The sequence below is a fragment of the Lepidochelys olivacea genome (assembly GCF_965140295.1).
Source record: "Lepidochelys olivacea isolate rLepOli2 genome assembly, chromosome: 20".
Lineage (NCBI taxonomy): Eukaryota > Metazoa > Chordata > Testudines > Cheloniidae > Lepidochelys > Lepidochelys olivacea.
This window is the reverse complement of record NC_140430.1, coordinates 16,669,892-16,692,201: the sequence shown is the minus strand read 5'-3', so window position 1 is coordinate 16,692,201 and position 22,310 is coordinate 16,669,892. Positions and strand designations below refer to the sequence as shown.

Sequence of the window (22,310 nt, the reverse complement as noted above, 5' to 3'; positions counted from 1 at the left end):
TTTCAGGATTCATTTTAGCGTAATGGCATCATCACACCAAGGAAGGAGCACGGCCAGCACAATGAGATGAATATAGCCACGGGTGCATGCCAGACAGTCACAGGACAAGCACACTGGGATCCACACAGCAGGATAGTAGTGTCCGTCTAGCTCTCAGTTTAGTGGGGCTACACTCAGGGACTGAGTCCAAGGGGTCAGCTAAACACCAGAGCACCTGCACGGGGCTGTACTAACCGCAGGCCCTACACTGGCCCAATAGGAGGAGTTGCACGTCTGGGCACTAATTCCCAGTCCCAGTGCAAGGCAATGTGGGATCCAGGCACCAGGTCTTTAGTGCCAGAATTTGTACTCCCAGGAGAGAGGGATGGAATTATAGAAGTTACCGGGGGCAAAGCCCTCTGTGATCATCCTGGCTCAGTCAATCTCCCTGCCAATGCAGGGCTGATCCTTACTGCATGTTTTGTCCAGTCTCCTTTTAAAAGTCCCAAAGCCTTGGAGTTTCTAGCTGTGACGCTCTATAACAGGGGTTCCCAAATTGAGGGGGTCAGGACCCCGCAGGGGGTCGCGAGGTTATTACATGGGGGGGTTGCAATCTGACAACCTCCACCCCAAAGCCCGCTTTGCCTCCAGCATTTATAATGGTGTTAAATATATTAAAAGTGTTTTTAATTTATATGGGGGGGGGTCGCACTCAGAGGCTTGCTATGTGAAAGGGGGTCACCTGTATAAAAGTTTGAGATCCACTGCTCTATACCTTGGGGGAGTGGCGTGCTGTGCTCTCTAGGCCCCATATTCATCGTTTGTATATATTCTTTATATTTCATATCAAGCAGGCCATGTAAGGTATCATGGAAAAGGTTATGATTTGCTGAAACCCACTGTTCTGTCGAAATATGTGTATCATTAAAGTGCATAAAGTTGTGAAATTGTGCTGTATGGTGTTAATGAAATATGCTGCAAATCTGGGAGTAGCCCAGAAGGCATCTCCCCAGAAACAACAAGGCACTTGACCGAATGGCTGGGTGGATGCTACACAACCATCACCAGCCATTGTGCAGCCAAGTGAACGACAATTAGCAATTCAATGAGAATTACTCAACCCTGGGACTCAGCAGTGCCCGCCCCCACCAACATGATGCTTGGACTTATGTTTGCCAGAGCACATGGACTAAACATATAAAACAGGAGACAGTTTCTTCCAGCCCAGGTTGTACCGTAGGGGTCACACACTAGCCCTTCCCTTGGGAGACTGTTCCATCCACACCCCAAGGCAGAGATTGCACTGCTAGGAAGGTTTCCCCGGACAGAATGAGTTTCCCTTTCTCCCGCCCCATATCCCTTCCCCACTGCCTCTTCCCTCTCATCCCCCACCCTCGTAAGAGGCAGTCACCTGGATGCCAGGGCAGGGGACCAAGCGCACTGCATGGACATGGCCACTGTCTCCGAGAGGCAGGCATCTCAGCCTGGGCAGGGAGGGCAAGCAAGGGGGCACCGCACCCCGCAGGAGCCCAGGAGACGCCCCCCCGCCCCCATGCCCGTCCCTGTCCAGCTGCCCGGCGGAGGCTGGTACTCTCAGTCTCTCTGGGCTGCAGGGGTCCGGGGCATGTTATTGGAGACGCCTCTGACTGAGCCCCCTGCCAAATGCAGAGAGCTGGGTGGCAGCCGGTGGCCCCCCCCCACCCCCATCACCACGCAGACGGCCACCCCGCCCGCAGCCAGGTGCCGGCTCTCAGCACTGCCCTCCCCGCCTCACCCTCTCTGTCCCCACAGATGCCTCAAGGCAGAACAGTCCAGATTTGCCTCCCTGGGGTCCAGCGGGGGGAGTGTGGGGTGTATGTGTATGTGGGGGGGGGGTGTTGGAATTCAGAATCATTGGGCCCCTCACACAGGTTTGTAAAGCGACAGCACCACCTGCTGTCAGCTCCGGCAACACACACGGGTGCACACGCTCGCTGCAGGCCTGCTCGGCCAGTCGCACGTGCACGCACCCATGCATGTGCAAAGCCACACACTGCAGCAGGCCTGCCGTGGGAGCTGGCCCTCCCTGCACTGGTAGCTCAAGGTGTAATGTGACTGTGGGCCCCCAAGTACACGTCAGGGCTCTAGCTGGAGGTCTGGGGTGCTGTCAATGCTGCTGACATTGGCCTTACCGAGGGGGGGTGGGGCTGCTTCGCTACTCAGCTGCTCCCAGATGGTTTTGCAGTGTGACACGCACACGCCCCCACCCCTGGCATCTCCAGGCCCTGGTACAGTTGTTCTCAATGCCGGGGGTGGGGGAAATGCCCTGGAGTCTTGGGGAGCTGCTGCTGGCTGAGCCCTTTGGGAACCCCAGCCCCACACAATGGGCATCTCTAAAAACAGCCACAACTCAAGCAACCACCAGCTCATCCGCCCCCTGCACCCGTGTGTTTGAACCCGTTCGGACGAAATGTCCGGCTTCTCCCCTAGCAGGCAGCGGCTGCAGCAGCCCCAGAGCTGTCAACCCACCGGCGGGGCCGCGAGGGTTGTGACTCCTGCCCCAGTGGCTGGTCTGCACAAGTGGGTAAGAGCCTGCTACTACTGCCGGCTAGTGGAGCTCCTCCTTCGGCTCCTTGGGCGGGGCCTGGGCTTCGGCCCTGAGGTTTGCGGGTTCAGTGGGGGTGCGCCTCATCATTGCAGGAGCAAAGCGGGGGAGCTGTAGTTCAAAAAGGTCCTGTCGCCTCCACAAGCAAAGGCTGGGCTGTGGGATACTTCCCTCCTAACAGAATACCACCCCCTGGGAATGACCTAGGCCAAGCCATGGGGCACCTCCCCTCCCTCACCCAGGCCTAAACTGGGCCATGGCCCCCCTCAGGAGCTGAACCTAGGATCTCTGGCTCTTAACACGTGAGCCTCTGGGGCCTGAGCTAAGAGCCAGGTTTGCAGGCCGGGGCTGAATCAGGCCCATCAGGCCCACCACCACTAGAGGGGGAGGGTCTAATCCAACCCCCAACCACCCTCACTCAGGCCCAATCTGAGAAGGACCCTAGTCTCAACAGGTCCTTATACCACGTCCATCACCGTGGCATTGGGGTGCCCCCCAGCCGTGCATCAGGCATCTGTCCTGCCTGCTCCATTCTCCGTCTGGGTGGGTGAGGAATGACACGTTCATCGTCTCTCACTGCTGATGCATCCCCCCTGCGGGGGAGCGTTCCTATTCCAGGGGCTGCTCAGCAAACAGCATGGGGGCCGCTGCCCTAAGCCAGGTCTATTTTAGGAACGTATGCCCATATAGCATTGTCGGGGGGGGGGACGGGGGACGTTTCTAGACCAGCAAATGCCCTAGTGTAGACACAGCTGTGCGAGAGTGGTTGTGCGTTGCCTGTAGAGCCTGTTTTCCTCACTGAGGGGGTATTAGCACCTCGCCAGTGAGCCCCTCCTAGTGTAGACGGGGCTTAGAACTCGTTAGTTAAAACCTGTGCTGGCCCATACCTGGACTCTAGTCCTTTAACCTGCTTAAATATACAGACACAAGCATCTCCAGTAGACAGACAGAGCCTGAAGCAGTATTATATTGATTTAACTACGATCCCTTTGGAAACTGGGGTACAACCCCCCCCAGTACGGGCCCAGTTGTACCAGCAGGGTTGCCTACCCTCCAGGATTGTCCTGGAGTCTCCAGGAATTAAAGATTAATCTTTAATTAAAGATTATGACATGTGATGAAACCCCCAGGAATTTGTCCAACCACAGTTGGCAACCCTAGGCACCTGTATAGCTTAGCCCGTTATTTGGGCTAGTGCAATCCCGTGGCTGTGTAAACAGGAAGTATTGATCCATAGCAAGGACATTCAATTCCTCTGTTTGGCACTGGTGTGACCGCTGCTGGAATAACATGGCCAGTTCTGGTTGCTAAAGTTTGCGAAGGCTGGCTGCGGGGCCATGGGGGAGGATTCAGAGATGACCCAGCAGAACGACTAGAGCAGTGGTCTCCAAACTTTTAAGGGTCACATCCCTCCTTATCCCTGTACATACCCCCCATGCCAGGCTCAGGCCAGGAGCACGGCTGCAGCTGGGGGAACATGGATGGGGGAAGGGGGCCAGGACTAGGGATGGGAAAGGAGGAGCAGCAGCAGCAGCACCCAGGCACAGCTCCGCTCTCAGTCCCAGGCAGGGAAGGGAGCCAGGGCCAGGGGCCGAGGCTGGGGGCAGGAGCAGGGTTGCAGCCAGGCTGTAGTGGGGGCCAGCAGTTGGGCCCTTGGCCAATGCAGAGCCATACGTGGGGATGGGACAGGGCTGGGTGGTGCTCCCTCCCCACCCTCATGGGGGCTGACCAAGGCCCTCCACACCCCTCCAGGAGGATGCCCCCCAGTTTGGGGACTTCTGGACTGAAGGATTAGCAAACCTGCCTTCTAGTGATAGACTCCAGAAGCTCAATCTATTTAATTTAACAAGGAGGCGGTTGAAGGGGTGACTAGATTGCCATTTGTTAGTACCTACAGGGGAAAGAGAAATTTGCTGATGGGCTCTTCAGTGCAGCAGACAAACATCTAACGAAATCCAAAGGCTGGAAGTTAAAGCTAGACAAAATTCACACCAAAAATAAAGAACCATTTTTGGTATCAGTGAGGGTCATTCACCCTTGGAACAGCTCACCCAGGGCTAGAGCAGATTTTTCCTCACTGGAAATCTTTAAATCAAGATTAAATGGTTTTTAGGAGAGACATGCTGCAGCTCAACCCCAGCTTTTGCACTTCAATGGGCATTAATTCAGGGCCATCCTACGGCCTGTGTTAAGCAGGTGGTCAGACCATGTGACCACTGTGGTCCGCTCTGGCCTTGGAATCTATGAGCACACCTTCATCCTGCTCAAACTGCATCCTTACTCAGAGGAAGCAGAGTGGCCTAGTGGGTACAGTGCTGGCCTGGCACTGCCCACCGTGTTGGGTGACCTCAGAAAAGTCACTTCCCCCCACTCTGTTTCCTCAGTTTCCCCATCCATACAATGGGGATGGCACTGAGCTCCTTTGTAAAGCACTCAGATCTACCCCAGAAAGGGCTAGGAAAGATTATAACTGAATGAGCAGCCTCGGTATAACCCCCTCCCCCCGATATACAAAAACCCCTGTTCAGCCCAGGCCGGTGCTAGATTTAAACCTACATAAAAAAAAAAAGAGTATCCAGGCAGAGTTACACCCATTGGATTAAACCTGTATAACCTACCCCCAAATGTGCATGCTCCTATTTCAATGTGAAAGCTGCATCACCCAGGGAGCACCCGCACTGGGGACAGAACTCTATGGGGACTGTGACCTTTGTGGGGCAAGGAGTGTCATTCTGGTCTGTGTTCGTACAGCACCTAGCCCCCTGGGGGCCTGGTCCATGGCAGGGCTCCTAGGCACTGCTGTAATACACCAAATAACATACAGCACCTAGCACCCTGGCCCACAGCTGAGATCCTAGGCACTGCTGTAATACACCTGATACTGTACAGCACCTAGCCCCCTGGGGGCCTGGCCCACAGCTAAGATCCTAGGCATAACTACAACTCAAAGAGTTAAAGCAGGTCTACGCTACTGACTTCTGCTGGCATCACTCAGGGGTGCGGTGAGGACAGAGCATTGCTGGCATGAGCTCCTAGCATAGACTCACTTTGCCTGCAGAGCTGCCCTGTTACCAGGATAGGTTGCTCTGGTCAAGGGTGGGGCAGGGGGAGGCTTCACTGTAGCAGCACCGTGCACAGCCCTGCTGCAGCCAGACTGGGAGCCCTTTTGCCAGTATAGCAACCCCTAACTTACCTTGCACTTTCCAGCAGTAGCTCTTGAAGCACTTTACAAAGGAGTTTGGGATCATTATCCCCATTGCACTGATGGGAAAACTGAGGCACGGAGCAGGGATGTGACTTGCCCAAGGTCACCCAGCAAGCCAATGGCTGAGCTGGGACCAGCACCTAGCCTGGTGATCCACTCACTAGACCTCACTGCCAGCCATATCCACACGACTAGTGCTTTGGTGATATAGCAGTAGGGGGAAAGGGCTGCTAGCATGAACGTGATCTAATCAGTCCAGCTTGTTGCTTAGACCAAGCCTAAGGGCCCTGATCCTTCGGGCAAGCTGCAGCCCAGAAGCACCTGCTCTTCTTTCTGCCCCGGGGTGCAGACACTCACTGGGGAAAAAAACCAAGCAAACCTCCAAACTAGCCACAGCTGAGTTTTCTATAAAATAAACTTTGTTTTATTGTGTAAATTAAAAAAAACAAATAAACCCCCCAAGCCCTAGACTCCATTAGTTATATCCAAAAATAAAAAAATAAGCAGCTTTTATTGTGATAAATACATATCACCTCTCCCCATAAACCGGGCTCCGTCCACCTTAGACACAGAGAAACAGCCAGGCTGGCAGGTAGCCACTGACCTGGACATAGAACAGAGACCCCGTAGCCCCACCCCCAGGCTACCAAGCGCCATTAACTCTTTAGTAGCTGCTTAACCTCACAAGACAAGGGGAGGCTGCCTCTGATGAGATGCCCCCAACCAGGGCAAAAGCAGGGAATCTAGAAGCAGGAGTGGCTACTCTGACTGCGGTGTAGCACTTATGAGCCCCTGCCCATGGATGAGGCCCGAGAGGGCGACAACGCTGCTCAGGGTGGGTTACAGGGAGGCTTGGAAGGATTCGATTTCTAGGGATAAATGTCAGCAAACATGAATTACACCAGTCACACAAACCCACAAAAAATAGCTTTGGTACAAGTCAGTTATCAGTGACGACCGGCCACAGCTGAAACGCGCTGCTTGAGAACTCCTGAGTTTGATTTAAGGCAGTTTCCTGTGTAGAGTTTGACATAGGGTGTTGGCCATTTGTGTTTTAAAGCTTGTTCACCGTTAACTTTTCGAATCTCAACATCTACTGTAATTAGCATCTGACCCCCCCCTTGTCTGATCCCCCTCCATAATTTCCCACAACTGTAAACGTCTTTTTTTAAAAAACCAAACAAGCATTATCTATTGAAATTAAAATCAAATGCTGCCAAGCTTAGTTAGATGCACTGAAGGGGGAATCCTGAATAAACTCCTCTGGATCAGGAGATAATGGCAGGATGATGGGGGAGGGTATTTATGAGAGAAACAGAGCTGCCCTCCCCTCATATGCCATTCCTGTTCTAAGCCAAACTAAGCAGAGAACAGACAGCTGGGCTGGTGGGGTGGTTCAGAAGAGCCCCATAAACTTTAAAGGGTTTGGTGGATCCAGATCTGACATTTGCAGCTAGTTATCCAGCCAGCAACTGGAGCAGAATACCAGCTTCTAAACTCCCTTCCAGTTTTTTGTTTGTTTTTTGAGTGGGGGGAAGAAAAGAGAAACACATTCTGATGGAGATACGAGTTTGCAGAGGGTCTGGGGATACCCCTTCCCCCACAAAGCAATTATACCCACCAGCAAGAGAGAGAAAGGACTTTCAATCATGGTGACAGTCACTATAAATTGCCCCCTCCATCCCCCCCATGGAGGGGGAGAGAGAAAGCAGGCATCGTTAATTAACAAGGAGGGGAAGACAGCAAGAAGGGGTGACAGATGAGATGGGCTTCCTTATGAAGCCAACAGCCATCGCTCCAAGCCGAGTTTGAAGCTGGGTGTGTGCTAAAGAAAAACAAAACAATTTCCCCTAAACAATTCTCCCCCTCCCCCCCAGCAAGTGCAACATTGCTGTGCCTGTGAGTACAAAACAGCCCAGCAGGGGGCGATAGAACAGGCATGAAACTCTTTAGACACCCTCCTCTGCATCCTTCCCATGGGACCACCAACCCCTTGGCTCCTGGCATCCAGGGTATAATTAAAAGTGCTTAATGAGGCTGGGGGGAGAGAGAAGAACCCTTTGGATTATTAGAGGGTGGGGCAGCTATATATTGCCCCCCATGTGGTTCAAATGACACCTACTCTCTTCCACCAGGGATGGAGAGGGTGTCCATTGGGGGCTCACCACCAGGGGGCAATGAGTGTGCACAAGGCAGAGGCAGACAGTGTGTTGGGTTGGGGGGAAGATGTGGTGAGATACTCCCACCCCCAGGAGGAAGTGGGGGTGCACAGCAGGGTTCCATGGGGTAGGTAAGGGAAGTGGGGCACATGAAGGGGCACAGGTGGAAAGAGACACTATGGGATAGGAAATGGGGGGGGGTCACGAGTGGAAATACAGGATAGAAAGGGGCTGCCATGTGGGTCAATAGCTCCCTAGGCCTGCCCTCCACCCATCAACTTAGAGACCCCCCAATCTAGAGCTGAGATCCAAGTCCTTAAAGTGTCCTTTGAGCAGGGGGCATCCCTCCCGCCACGCCATCGCCAGGACCTCGCCCGTTCTGGGTTGCCAGCACAGCTCACTCCAGGAACTTGTGTGTGTCTTCATCTAGCCGGTGCTGGGGATGCATGGCAGGCTCGTTGAGGGGCTGGCAGTGAGCCGGCCCGCACTGGCACGAGTGGATCACCATGACGCTGTGCGTGAAGGAGGCCCCATCGGGGCAGTGGAAGGGCACAGCCAGGGTGCGGGTGCGCAGGGGCACACAGCAGCGCCCGTCCAGGCACGAGCCGCAGTAGCTGGGCTGGTACTTGCGGAGGCTCTTGCAGCCGGCATAGACATAATGCACCGGCTCTTGCGCCTTCTGGGTCCGGAGACACTTCCTGCCCTTCTGTGGGGGGGGAGGGAAACACCCCAGTTAGATGCAGCTGGAGGGGGAAGGGAGAATGTGGCGGGAGTAGGAGCTGCCTGCATGTCAGACAGCTATAAGGGCCCCAATATCTACAGCTGCAGTGTGGCATGAGTTTGCCAGGTCTCAGCCAAGAGGGGGATGGGGGACTCAGTTGGATGCACCCAGAGTGGAATGAGTATGCTAGGCCTCAGCTGTGTCTGGGGAGGGGATATGAGGAGGGACTCCTAGGAATGGGTGCACTGGGGCTCAGCGCAGTTTGCCTGTGGCAGGACAGACACTCCCAGCACTGGCTGGGATCCAACCCATCACTCAAAGGCTGGGCTAAGTCTCCAGCTCCCTAGCGGGGAAGCCTGGACTTCAATGGAGCCATTTATACCAGCAGAGGGTCTAGACCCTCATGACCCTGACCTGCATCCCCAACCCCCAGAAGCCAGCCCAGTGTGACCCTACATCAGCCCCTTAGCTCTACACCAGACCCGCCCCTGCCTTTAGTGCTGTGTTGGGCCCTGGATACAGTCTCCATGTGGAGATGGGGCTTTAGCAACCCTTTTGATCTCTAGTTGACAAATGGAGAAACTGAGGGGGGAAGGATCTTCCCCAGCTGTTCAATATCTTCATAAATGATCTGGAGGATGGTGTGGATTGCACTCAGCAAATTTGCGGATGATACTAAACTAGGAGTGGTAGATACACTGGAGGGCAGGGATAGGATACAGAGGGACCTAGACAAATTGGAGGATTGGGCCAAAAGAAATCTGATGAGGTTCAATAAGGATAAGTGCAGGGTCCTGCACTTAGGACAGAGGAATCCAACGCACCGCTACAGACTAGGGACTGAATGGCTAGGCAGCAGATCTGAGGAAAAGGACCTAGGGGTTACAGTGGACGAGAAGCTGGATATGAGTCAACAGTGTGCCCTTGTTGCCAAGAAGGCCAATGGCATTTTGGGATATACAAGTAGGGGCATTGCCAGCAGACTGAGGGACGTGATTGTTCCCCTCTATTTGAGATTGAGGAGGCCTCATCTGGAGTAGTGTGTTCAGTTTTGGGACCCACACTACAAGAAGGATGTGGAAAAATTGGAGAGAGTCCAGCAAAGGGCAACAAAAATGATTAGGGGACTGGAACACATGAGTTATGAGGAGAGGCTGAGGGAACTGGGATTGTTTAGTCTGCAGAAGAGAAGAATGAGGGGAGATTTGACAGCTGCTTTCAACTACCTGAAAGGGGGTTCCAAAGAGGATGGATCTAGACTGTTCTCAGTGGTAGAAGAGGACAGGACAAGGAGTAATGGTCTCAAGTTGCAGTGGGGGAGGTTTAGGTTGGATATTAGGAAAAACTTTCACTAGGAGGGTGGTGAAACACTGGAATGCGTTACCTAGGAAGGTGGTAGAATCTCCTTCCTTAGAAGTTTAAGGTCAGGCTTGACAAAGCCCTGGCTGGGATGATTTAATTGGGGATTGGTCCTGCTTTGAGCAGGGGGTTGGACTAGGTGACCTTCTGAGGTCCCTTCCAACCCTGATATTCTATGATTCAAGGCCACAGTGAGCCAGTGGCAGCACCAGGGAGAGAACTCAAGAGTCCTCCCCTACCAGCTCTGCTCTAACCACTAGATGCCACTCCCCTGGAGCAGGAGATACCCCCCCCCCCCAGAGTCCTGATTCCTAGCCCCTCCTGAAACACCCCCACCCCCCTGGAGTCCTTTGCTAGGATAGCAAGCTCCTTGTTCCAACACCACTTCTAGAGGCTGTCCCCACCTCCCTTGGCAAGGTCAAGGACCTCCCAGCCTATCCCCCCCACTGCCCCACAGGTAGGGATCCCAGCCCCACCTTCAGCTTGGTGAAATCAGGCTGGCTGCAGGGTCGGATCTGACACAGCCGCGTCTCCTTGGCCAGCTTGCACTGGGGATTGTTGTTGGTGACCCGGGTGGAGGCACCCAGGCCACACGTCTTGGAGCAGGGAGACCAGTCCGTAGTCTGGGTTAGGCATTTCCTCAGCACCGAATGGGCCTTGAACAGAGGTGCCCAGGCTGGAGAAGGAGAGAGGGAGCCCAGTTAATACACAGGCTCACCAGCAGGGGGTGCTTGCCATCAAGCCAGGACCTGGGAATTTCAGGTTGCCCTTCAGTCACACGCTCCCACAGCAAAGCCAGGCCTAGAAGCTTGGCATGAGCTGCAAGGTATATAGGGCAACCGACTAAAGCTGCCGTCTCTGTCCTGCCCCATTCCCAACTCTGGAGCTGGTCCTAGAAGGGGAGAATGGAAGTGCAACCTGCTCATGACCCCTTCACAGCAGACCCTAAGTCCTGCACTGCCCCAGGGACTCTGCCTGCCCAGCACCCCTGGATTCGGGGGCTGGTTACGCAGCTTCCTCTGCTGCCCTCTTGAACTTGCAGAGGGGAATTCAGCTGATGGCCAGTTGGGCCGCCTCTTGAGGGGTGGCCAAGCCAGGATTTGCAACCGGGGGTGCAACAGGTCACTGGTGGGGCACCCAGCAGCAGCTCCTGCCCACGGGGCTGGGTTCAGCTCCCTGTGTTGCAGCCTGGCACATGGGGTCACAGTGCCATGCAGGTTTGGCCCCGCTGGCCCTTGGGGATGATGGTGGGGTGTCACCTGACCCTGTGCACCACATCACACCACCAGGAGCAGGGAGCCAGGCCCAGCCCCGGGGACAGGCACTGTTGCTGCCAGGCAAGCGCACTCTCCGGCCCCACAGGACAATGGGGGGCAGGTGCCCCCTCCTGTCAATTGCATAATCCACTTGAAAAGGCACCACACTTATCCCTAGAGGCTGCCATGCCCTGCTCCCCACACCCTCCTACTAACTTTGCCACTGCTTCCCAGCAGCGGTGAACCGAGCCCTTTGGGTGCCATTGACCACAGCACCTGCCATTCCTGGGCACTCAAACAGCCAATGTGGATTTCCAACTCTTGGGGCAGGGACTAGCCTCCAGCCTTATGTTCCTACTGCAGCCAGCAGGGTCCCAGTCTAAACGAAGTATGCACGGAAGCATGCACCCAGCCTATGCAATGTGGGGAAACTGGAGGCAAAGATACCTTCCAGTCCAGCCACAGATGTGCATTTAGAGCTGCCTAGAGGCTGCTCTAATTTATGCTCTGCCCCTCTGTGGTCCCTGGGGAGCAGAGACTAGCCGCAGCACAACAGGCTCTGGCTGTGCCCTGATCCATTCCCTAGTGTGAGAGCAGAGCCCTTCTGCCAGTTGAGGAAGTTCCCTGCTGGTGGGGGGAGGGAGGAGAGATTTTCTCCCAGAACAGACAATCAGGCTAAATGACAGGAGGAGTTGGAGCATTAGCCTGGGGAGGTGGGTGAAGCACCATTCCTAGTCACCCTACCAGGACGGGTACATCAGACTTGAGCTTGTTGCTAGCTGGTGATAGCACCCTACAAATCAGGGGTTATCCCACAACACCCACCACTTCTTGTCCAGCCCTGGCATCTCATCCTGGGCTCCTTGGTGGGTGGGCACCCCCTCCCCAGCCCTTTATCTGGTGCCCACCCCTCATGCACTCACCTGGCAGGTTCTTCCAGTGCCCATCCTTGCCCACGTAGACAAGCTCGTTGCTGTTGGTCTCCCTGCCCTCAAAGGAGACCTCCCCAAACCTCTTAGCCCCCTTGCCGCACACAAGCTTCTTGCAGCACTGGCCAGGCACCTTGAGCAGCTGTGGGTCAGGGCAGCTGAGGGAGGCCAGGGGCATCTCCAGGGGGCACAGGGGCAGGCAGCCGACAGCACCGTCAATGCAGCTGCACTGGTGCTTGCAGCTGGGCTGGAAGTTCTCACCGTTCTGGTAGATCCGCCCGTTGTACTGGCATGTCCGGCCTTCCTGTTTGGCTGGGGACACAGCAGGGCCCCCAAGAGGCTCCTTAGTCAGCTGCCCAAGAGGGGCACCCACTCCCTAGTGGATCCCTCCACCTCTTTCATGTCAAGATAGCCAAATGTCCTAGGAACCCACTGCTGGTCTGCCCAGCTCCTAACTCCCCCACCCCTCCAAAGCCACATGCTGGCTTGGCATTGTGGCCCCAGAGCAACAAGGGTCTCCGGGTACTTTGCTGCTCAGAAGCATTGCATTGTGGGAGAGGGGCAGAACCACGGCAGTGGCCAGACAACTTGCAGCATCAGTTGCTCCACACGGACTGGGGGTCAGCAGCACCCTGGGGCAGCTATAGCATGGTGCTTGGGCATCCATGCCCTTACCTCCTGGCACAGGCCTATGCCCAGCTGGGGATTGTTGTGCAGGCATCAGATTTGATTAGAGGAGACTTGGGGCATCTTGCACTGGGGACTAGAGAGGACTTGGGGGGGTCAAGCCTGTTAAGGGGGGGCACAGCATGGTTCAGGATTGGACCATTCCCATCAGAGGTCCAAGGCTGGAGCCCCCTCCTGTGGCAGGGGTCCTTTAAGCGTGGTGACTAGGGTGCCCCCCAAAATAAGGAAGGAACCTCACCTCTAAGGGAATTCACAGCCCATCGCCAGAGCATTCCAGGCCCTGGAGAGGCCAATGGGAGCTGCTGATGCTGAGTGACCTTGCAGGATGAAGGACGTGGATGGATCTTGGGCGGGGGACGGAGGGTGTGGGGGGCAGGGGAGTACAGGTGCTTCATCCTTAGACCACACCATTGGGCCAGACCCAAGTGTTGGAGCAGGGACTGAGGCTGCTGCTCCCCTTAAGGGCCCAGGAGCAAGAGATTTTAGAGAGGAGCCCCAGCTTTAAATAGCTCCGGAAAACAGGATGTGGGCCGGGATCACAAGGGCCAGGAATGGATCGTGTTGCAACAGCAGGGGAAAAGAAAAAAAAAAAAAGAGACCCTCATGCTGGATTCAGGCTCCCTTGCCCGCCAGGACCAGGGGAAAAATTACCTCCCCCACCCCCACAGGAGAAAAGGGTGAGGGGGGCAGATTTCCAAGGATGGAGGGGCAAATGTACAATCCCTGCAGGAATGTGGCTGGCTCTGGATCCCTGGCCCGGCTTTTCACTCTCCTGGACACATTCCTGAGCCCTGAGCTCACAGGCTCCAGATTTCCCACCACCCCCCCCTCTGGACTTGGGCCTGAGCCCATCCACACTCGGGCAGGGGGGCACAGGTCAGCGACGCTCTCCCACCCCAAGCCAGCAGGGGGGACGCCTTGCTCTTCGGTCTCCCCATGCTTGAACAGGCTGCTGAATGAACTTCTCTTTCTGGGCTCTGTGCCATGCCCCCTGCCCTGCCCTCCAGATGTACATGGGGGTTGAATCCAAGAGAAGCACACGTGTGTCCCCACTCCTAAGCCAGCCATCCCCCATCCTCTGTCACACCAGGGTATTATTGACACACACGTGATCAAGGGAGACAGTCTCCCCAGGGCAGTCAGCTCCAGCATGGCAGGGGAGATGGGTTTTCAAGACACCCTGAGCCGGATTGCCTTCTCAGCCAGTGAGAACTCAAAGGGAGACCCCGTCCCCCCATTTACACCATCCTGGACTCCTGTGGGGCAGGCACTCACCCATCCCACTGCCCCATGGGGCTGGCATGAACCCCACCCCCCCGCTTGGAATAGAGCCTGGGAAGTTGGTGCTGGGGCGGGTGGGGTGTGTGTCAGTCAATCATAGGGGTTGGTGGAGCATCAGTGACAGGCCCCCTCCACTGTCCTGGGCTCCTCTCCCCACCTGCCCTGTGCAGTGCATCAGCTGGGCATGGTTACTGAAGGACCTACAGTACCACCACTTTGCTCTTTGACAGGGAGGCTCCAGGAGACACCCTAGGCCCTGTCATTACCCCTGGGATGGGAATTCCACCAGTTCAGACAGGTGGACACCTCCTCCATGCCAATTTGGTACCCGATTAACACCTTTCCTAGGCGAGGACAGGGGCTAGATCTGTTGGACTGTGGGGGAGGAGGGGAAAAGAGTTCATTGTCCCCTACATTAAAAAAAGATCCTCTTATTTAGCTCAAGAGCCAGAGGGACGGGGGTGTTGCCAGCAGGGTCTGTATGTGGGGGTTCATCTCACTCTTTTAGGGTGGGGGGATTGTCACAAGCAGAGTTTATATTAGGGTGGGGGTATTTGCCCCCCATCCTCCCTGATGATCTGGAATCAGGGTACCCCCCCCAGAGATGTAGACAGAAAGTAAATGAGGATGTGCCCCCCACCCCACACACCCTGTGCCAGTCCCAGCAGCCTGCTTACCCCGACAGATGCCCTTGCTGGCCAACGGGTCCGCTCCAAAGTTGCAGTCGAGCCCCCTGTGGGGGTCACACAACCAGTGTTTGCTGCAGTCGTCGTTCAGCTGCCTGGCACAGATTTTGCAGCACCCGCAGCCATCAAGCACCATGCTGACCCCAGGAGCACAATGGGGTGGGCTGGGGGGGCAAAGACACTGCAGAGGGCAACGACACGCCACCTACAGGCAAAGAAAGCCCTTGGATGAGGGATAATATTTTGGCAAGACCTAGAAAAAAAGGAGTCCCAGCTGGTTTTGAATAGACGCCATGTTAGAGGTGGGGAAGAGGGACAGAACAACAACATTTTTGTAGGTCCTACAAAAAGGTTTTGGAGGTTTTAAATAGACAAGCCCTGCTGAGTCCAAACATTCCCCTCCCCCCAAAAAGCTGGGCAAGCACTTCAAAGAGGGACTATTTTGGGATGGATGAGCGAGGCCTCTTTTTATGGGAGGTGGCACTAAAATAGTTTCCTAGGTGCAGCTGCATTTCTCAGAGGATCTGCATTTCCCCCCCTCCCCCCCCACTAAACCTCAACAATAAAAATCCAGCCAGGATCAAAGTCACCACCATCGAGACAGAGACGAGATAAGGGATTTAGGGAAGTAATTTAGAAGAAAAAAAACCAAACACCTCAGGATCAAATTCTGCTCTCAGGCTAGCACAGATCCCACTGGAGTGACTCCTGATCTTGTTTACACTAGTTTAAATCTAGAGCAGCAGCACAGGAAGTGACTCCAGGTTTACACCAAAGCAAGTGAGCTCAGGAGGCCGGATCTTCAGCTAACCTAAACCAGTGTCACGCCCACTGATGGAGAGGAGCATCGAGCAGAAAAATCCCCAGATTCAGGAACCTAAAGTTAAGCACCTCAAAGAAAAAACACGTCAGTAGCCAGGTTTGCAGAACACCCAGCGCTGCGTGAAGTCCAGGCGAGGAAAGGCCAGATCAGGTCTCAACAGGACCCAGCTCCTTAGCTGGGATCCCTCAGAAGTTGCCCCCTATGGAAACCGGCTCCCTAGACAGCTGCGCAGACTTTGGACGCCCCCAAAGCGAGCCCCTCGGCCGGTGAGAGTCAGCCTCGAGTCAACGGGAGCGACGGACTTACACCAGCTGAGGATCCGCCCGCCCACCCCCAGGAGGAGCCGGAAGGTCCCCCCCTCACCAGCGCAAGGCACAGCAGGAAAACAAAGCTGAGCAGAGACGCTTGTTCCATCGCGGACTTCAACGGGCCAGAGGAAAGGACGCCCCGAGGGCTCAGCGGCTCCGGCAGCCTGAGCTCCGCTGCCGCCGCTCAGCAAACCGCGCCGAGCACATGCATCACCCAGCCACCCCGAACAGCATCTACGCCGGCCCCTTTCGGCTCCCTATTTATACTGCCACCGCCAGCGCCCCGCCCACCGGCCTTGGCCGGCCAATAGCAAGGGTGGCGGCCTTCCAGACATTCCAAGGGGGAAGGGGCGGGGCCTGCGGCGGTGGGAGGGGCCGCGTGAATGGAGTCATTCATAAGAGGAGAGGCGCTGCAAGGCTGCAGGGCCGCGCGTGGGCCGCGGCGCGTTCCAGCTGGGCGCAGCGCCTGGCCTCGCCCCCTTTGCGCCGCAGACCTGCCCGGGCGAGGGGCAGCGCCGGCCGCAGCCGTCCCTGCAATGCACGAAAGCCACCTCCACGCCGCGGGCGGCCGGCAGACGGGGCGAAAGGAAATAAACAGCGCGGGGGGTTGTAAGGCGAGCCAGGCTGTGAGCTTTGCGGCGGGCTAGGGGCCGCGGGAGCAGGTCTGTGCACGCCTCTCCCGCCCCGGCGGCCCGTCAGCACTGGGTTCTGCGGGCCCATAGGGTTATTCATCGCGGTTAGGGCCCAAAGGGCATAGGGCCCATGTGCTCTGACCAGCACCCCGGAAAGCAGGCCCCGCCCCCAAGGCTCTCGCCAGAGGTGCGCCCAGGATTTTCGGCTAAGGAGGTTACTTACCCGCCCTCCCTAAGGTCGAGTGACCGCACAGAGAAAAGCACCAGTCGATTCCCCGCCCGCTCCCCAGAGCTAGGGCGACCTGGTGCATGAGGTCCCACGCCACTCAAATCTGGCCCAGCTGACCACTGTCATGCCATGCCTCCCTTGGGGGCTTCACCCCCCCCCCCGGCTCTGAAGAATGGGGGCACTGCACCAGCACTCAAAGTCCCCCCTGTTGAAATCTGAAGCAATGCTCCTGCTCAGCTCTCCGGGTGTAAATCTGGAAGCCTGAACCGTTATTCTGGATCCACCAGACAAAGAACTGGGAGCAATAAGGTTATTCCCAATTTACACAAGGGGAGAGGAGAATCAGACCCCCTGGAGTTACTCCGGATTTACAGTGGAGTGAATGAAAGGGAAATCAGAATCCATGGAGTTACTCCAGATACACACTGGCGCAGGAGGAAAATCCGCTCCAGTGGGGTCACTCTGGACTCACACCAGGGTGAGCAAGGAGAGGCGAGGCTCTACAAACAAAAGGGACTGTTTCTCCTCCCGCTGGATTAGAGTCTGCTCTGAGCTATGCTGGTGTGGATCTGGAGTAACTCCATCAGTGTTTTGGGAGTTCCTCAAGATTTACATCCGTCGAACTGAGAGAAGAATCCATCCCACTTCCTCACTGGGTTGAGGAATCAGGAGCAGCTCCAGTGAAATCAAGGGGCCCCATTCTCATCTCACTTACTCCAGATTAACACTTGACAAACCCCAGCAGAGTGGCTCCTGATTGACACCAGGTGTGAATGAGAGGACAGTCATCCCCAGTGCAATCACACCAAGGATCATCTAGCGGGTATTAGGTCTGTACTCAGAGGTCCAGATGCAAAGGGCCACATGGGGTAAATGGCCCTTGCTCCATTGGAATCAATGGGCCAGATCCCCATTCAGTGGAGTGACACTAATTTGCACCAACTGAGGATCTGGCCCAGTAATTTTTGGAGGGGGAGGTTCTTACTGCCAGGGTTGGCCAGTTCTACCCCACTCCTAGGCTAGGAGACTTAATCAGCTGCTGCCTGGCTCATTCCAAAGGTAGCTAAATAACTCTCTGTTCCTCCCAGCTAGATAAGTCCTCTGTGTATAAAGGCAGCATCCAGAGAGGGCAATAACCCACAGCAGGGATTTCCTGCTGTGCCAACTTCATAGCTGTGATCTGCCGGTGACTCGATTTATAGCTTGACATTCCTGGCTGTTATTTCCTGCAGCGGCTTCTTTGGTTAGCGGGGGCTGGGCTGGGTTTTCACCTTGATTTGTTTTTCACCCTGACTGGGCGGGAGGAAGAGGAGACCTTGCTAATACCCCAGCCAGCCCCAGGGACAGGCGCCAGTGTGGCTCGGACTGGGACCAGGTGCTAGCTGGCCGGCAGACCCTGCGCTAGCTGTGAAGGGACCTGACATTGGGGGTCTCTGGGCTCCCATTGGAAACCAGACCCCCAAGCTGCAGATAGGGGTTTGCAAGCCCTGTATACTGGGGCCCTCACTGGGGTTAAGGTAGCTTTAAACCCCCCATAATTGGGGCCCTGCCTCTCAGTGCCTCCCCATATGGCACATATGTCCCTATCACACGTGCCCACTGTTCTGCCTGAAATCTCACACACATTGTCTCAGCTGCTGTACCTTCTGTCAGCCACTAGATGCCACTGAGGAGCCAGGACTCTCCCTCCCTGCCCCAGCCTTGTATACCTGCCCAGTGAGGTTTAGCTCTATGCACACGCCCCCAGGGAGTATTAGCACCTGCAAATTCATTGAAGACATGCCGATGAGCTCAGGGGATCATTTGCATAAAATGTCACATGTGGAGCTGCACAAAACTTGGCAGCTGTGCATAAGTTAGAGCCGCCTTGTGGCGGCTCTAACTCATGCTCTTCCTCCTATGGCTCCTGGGGCTCAGAGATCAGCCACAGCTCAGTGTGCTCTGGCCATCCCTCCGATCCACCCCATGCCTGTGCTGGGAGCAGGGTGGGTGCAGAGTCCCTATGCCAGCCAGGAAGGACCCTCTGCAGGAGGGAGGTTCGCACCCACTTTACGCTGCCAGAGTGGCCCCTTGGGTCTAGCCACTTTGGCGATAGCCGGCAGGTTCCCGGCCTGTATTGCTGAGGGTGACAAGAGTTGCTTCCCAGTGAGTGTGGCAGCAGCTGATTTGGTTCTAGCTGGCTTGCCCAAATCTATCCCACAATGCAGTACTTTACCCAGAAGACCCTGCTGCCAAGTGTAGTGCTGGGCCTGCGCACCAGGGGACAAGTGGGCTGGTACAAATGCAACTCCCAAGTGCCCAGCTCTTAATGACACACCCTGGAGCTAGGAATAGGACCCCTGGCTCCCGGCTGCCCTGGCTCTACCACTAGACCCCCCCTCCCCTCTCGGAACTGGGGCGAGAGCCCAGGTGTTCACACTCAGACACTCCCAATCCCCACTACCACTAGAGTCCCTCTCCAGCCCACTGCACGCTCCTAGCCCGAGAGGCTCAAGCAGAAAGGACCCCGTGTGCTGCTGGCCCTTGTGCCCTGGGCTCTCTGCCAGGTGGCATGTCCTTCACTGACCCATTCCTCCTCCCTGGGTGTAACACACGTTGGAGACACAACTCACCTGGGCCACCCTCTGCATGGCCTCCCCACACATTAGCCAGGGTGAGGTGAGGGGGCTAAGTACAGACGGGGGGCAGCTCAGGGAGCTTCCGCCTCCCCCCCACACACACACACTGCATAGCCGCCTTCTCTCCCTTGGTCAGGAGGCAGTTGAGGTCACAACACAATTATTTCCTTCTGCCCCAGATGGCTCAGGAGCAGCGGGGTGGGGTGGGGTGGGGTGGGGGGGTGCACAGACAGGTCTGTATCCTCCCACACCTATGAGCAAAAGCTGCCGGGTCCATGACTCAGCCCCTCTGGCAGCCTGCAAGCGGAGCTGGGGCCATGGGCATTGCTCACCACGCAGGCGGGTGGGCCCAGGAAGGACCTGCTCACCCTGGAGTGAATGTGCTCCTGCAGGGGGGTGACCCAGCGTGGGTGATGGAAATGACTCCCCATTACTGATCTCCTGCATGGATGTGCCCCACACACGCTGTGTGTCTAGTGCAACCCCTCTCTCTGCCTACCTACCCTTCTACCCACCCACACCCCTCTACCAACCCCTCCATCCACCCTCACCTCTCTGTCTTCCCATCCACACCCCTCTACCGACCCCTCCATCCACCCTCACCTCTCTGTCTTCCCGTCCACACCCCTCTACCGACCCCTCCATCCACCCTCACCTCTCTATCCACCCGTCCGCACCCCTCTACCGACCCCTCCATCCACCCTCACCTCTCTATCCACGCGTCCGCACCCCTCTACCGACCCCTCCATCCACCCTCACCTCTCTATCCACCCGTCCACACCCCTCTACCAACCCCTCCATCCACCCTCACCTCTCTATCCACCCGTCCGCACCCCTCTACTGACCCCTCCATCCACCCTCACCTCTCTGTCTTCCCATCCACACCCCTCTACCGACCCCTCCATCCACCCTCACCTCTCTGTCTTCCCGTCCACACCCCTCTACCGACCCCTCCATCCACCCTCACCTCTCTGTCTTCCCGTCCACACCCCTCTACCGACCCCTCCATCCACCCTCACCTCTCTATCCACCCGTCCGCACCCCTCTACTGACCCCTCCATCCACCCTCACCTCTCTGTTCTCCCGTCCACACCCCTCTACCGACCTCTCCATCCACCCTCACCTCTCTATCCACCCGTCCGCACCCCTCTACCGACCCCTCCATCCACCCTCACCTCTCTGTCCTCCCGTCCACACCCCTCTACCAACCCCTCCATCCACCCTCACCTCTCTATCCACCCGTCCGCACCCCTCTACCGACCCCTCCATCCACCCTCACCTCTCTGTCCTCCCGTCCACACCCCTCTACCGACCCCTCCATCCACCCTCACCTCTCTATCCACCCGTCCGCACCCCTCTACCGACCCCTCCATCCACCCTCACCTCTCTATCCACCCGTCCACACCCCTCTACCGACCCCTCCATCCACCCTCACCTCTCTATCCACCCGTCCGCACCCCTCTACCGACCCCTCCATCCACCCTCACCTCTCTATCCACCCGTCCGCACCCCTCTACCGACCCCTCCATCCACCCTCACCTCTCTATCCACCCGTCCGCACCCCTCTACCGACCCCTCCATCCACCCTCACCTCTCTATCCACCCGTCCACACCCCTCTACCGACCCCTCCATCCACCCTCACCTCTCTATCCACCCATCCGCACCCCTCTACCGACCCCTCCATCCACCCTCACCTCTCTGTCCTCCCGTCCACACCCCTCTACCGACCCCTCCATCCACCCTCACCTCTCTATCCACCCGTCCGCACCCCTCTACCGACCCCTCCATCCACCCTCACCTCTCTATCCACCCGTCCACACCCCTCTACCGACCCCTCCATCCACCCTCACCTCTCTATCCACCCGTCCGCACCCCTCTACCAACCCCTCCATCCACCCTCACCTCTCTGTCCTCCCATCCACACCCCTCTACCGACCCCTCCATCCACCCTCACCTCTCTGTCCTCCCATCCACACCCCTCTACCGACCCCTCCATCCACCCTCACCTCTCTGTCCTTCCGTCCACACCCCTCTACCGACCCCTCCATCCACCCTCACCTCTCTATCCACCCGTCCGCACCCCTCTACCGACCCCTCCATCCACCCTCACCTCTCTATCCACCCGTCCACACCCCTCTACCGACCCCTCCATCCACCCTCACCTCTCTATCCACCCGTCCACACCCCTCTACCGACCCCTCCATCCACCCTCACCTCTCTGTCCTCCCGTCCACACCCCTCTACCGACCCCTCCATCCACCCTCACCTCTCTGTCCTCCCGTCCACACCCCTCTACCGACCCCTCCATCCACCCTCACCTCTCTATCCACCCGTCCACACCCCTCTACCGACCCCTCCATCCACCCTCACCTCTCTGTCCTCCCATCCACACCCCTCTACCGACCCCTCCATCCACCCTCACCTCTCTGTCCTTCCGTCCACACCCCTCTACCGACCCCTCCATCCACCCTCACCTCTCTATCCACCCGTCCGCACCCCTCTACCGACCCCTCCATCCACCCTCACCTCTCTATCCACCCGTCCACACCCCTCTACCAACCCCTCCATCCACCCTCACCTCTCTGTCCTCCCGTCCACACCCCTCTACCGACCCCTCCATCCACCCTCACCTCTCTGTCCTCCCGTCCACACCCCTCTACCGACCCCTCCATCCACCCTCACCTCTCTATCCACCCGTCCACACCCCTCTACCGACCCCTCCATCCACCCTCACCTCTCTGTCCTCCCATCCACACCCCTCTACCGACCCCTCCATCCACCCTCACCTCTCTGTCCTTCCGTCCACACCCCTCTACCGACCCCTCCATCCACCCTCACCTCTCTATCCACCCG

At 56.8% G+C, this 22,310-nt stretch overlaps 1 protein-coding gene across 1 annotated transcript; it reads right to left on the bottom strand.

Moving 5' to 3' along the window:
- Positions 1 to 6,195: 6,195 nt before the first annotated feature.
- LOC311510658 (CCN family member 1-like) lies at positions 6,196 to 16,193 on the bottom strand. The gene is made up of 5 exons (XM_084610502.1): positions 16,033 to 16,193; positions 14,838 to 15,051; positions 12,187 to 12,504; positions 10,484 to 10,683; positions 6,196 to 8,633 (listed from the first exon to the last, which is right to left on the bottom strand). The coding sequence occupies exons 1-5, from the start codon at positions 16,081 to 16,083 to the stop codon at positions 8,325 to 8,327; spliced, it is 1,092 nt and encodes a 363-aa protein (XP_084466628.1). The 5' UTR covers positions 16,084 to 16,193; the 3' UTR covers positions 6,196 to 8,324.
- Between the last annotated feature and the right edge of the window lie 6,117 nt (positions 16,194 to 22,310).

Bases quoted from the DNA above. Each gene is read 5' to 3' on its own strand.
- LOC311510658 (XM_084610502.1), bottom strand. From the start codon at position 16,083: ATGGAACAAGCGTCTCTGCTCAGCTTTGTTTTCCTGCTGTGCCTTGCG. The intron at 12,505-14,837 runs GTAAGCAGGCTG...CTGTGTCCCCAG, and splicing joins CAGCAAGGGCATCTGTCGGG to CCAAACAGGAAGGCCGGACA. The intron at 10,684-12,186 runs GTGAGTGCATGA...CTCCTTCTCCAG, and splicing joins GCACTGGAAGAACCTGCCAG to CCTGGGCACCTCTGTTCAAG.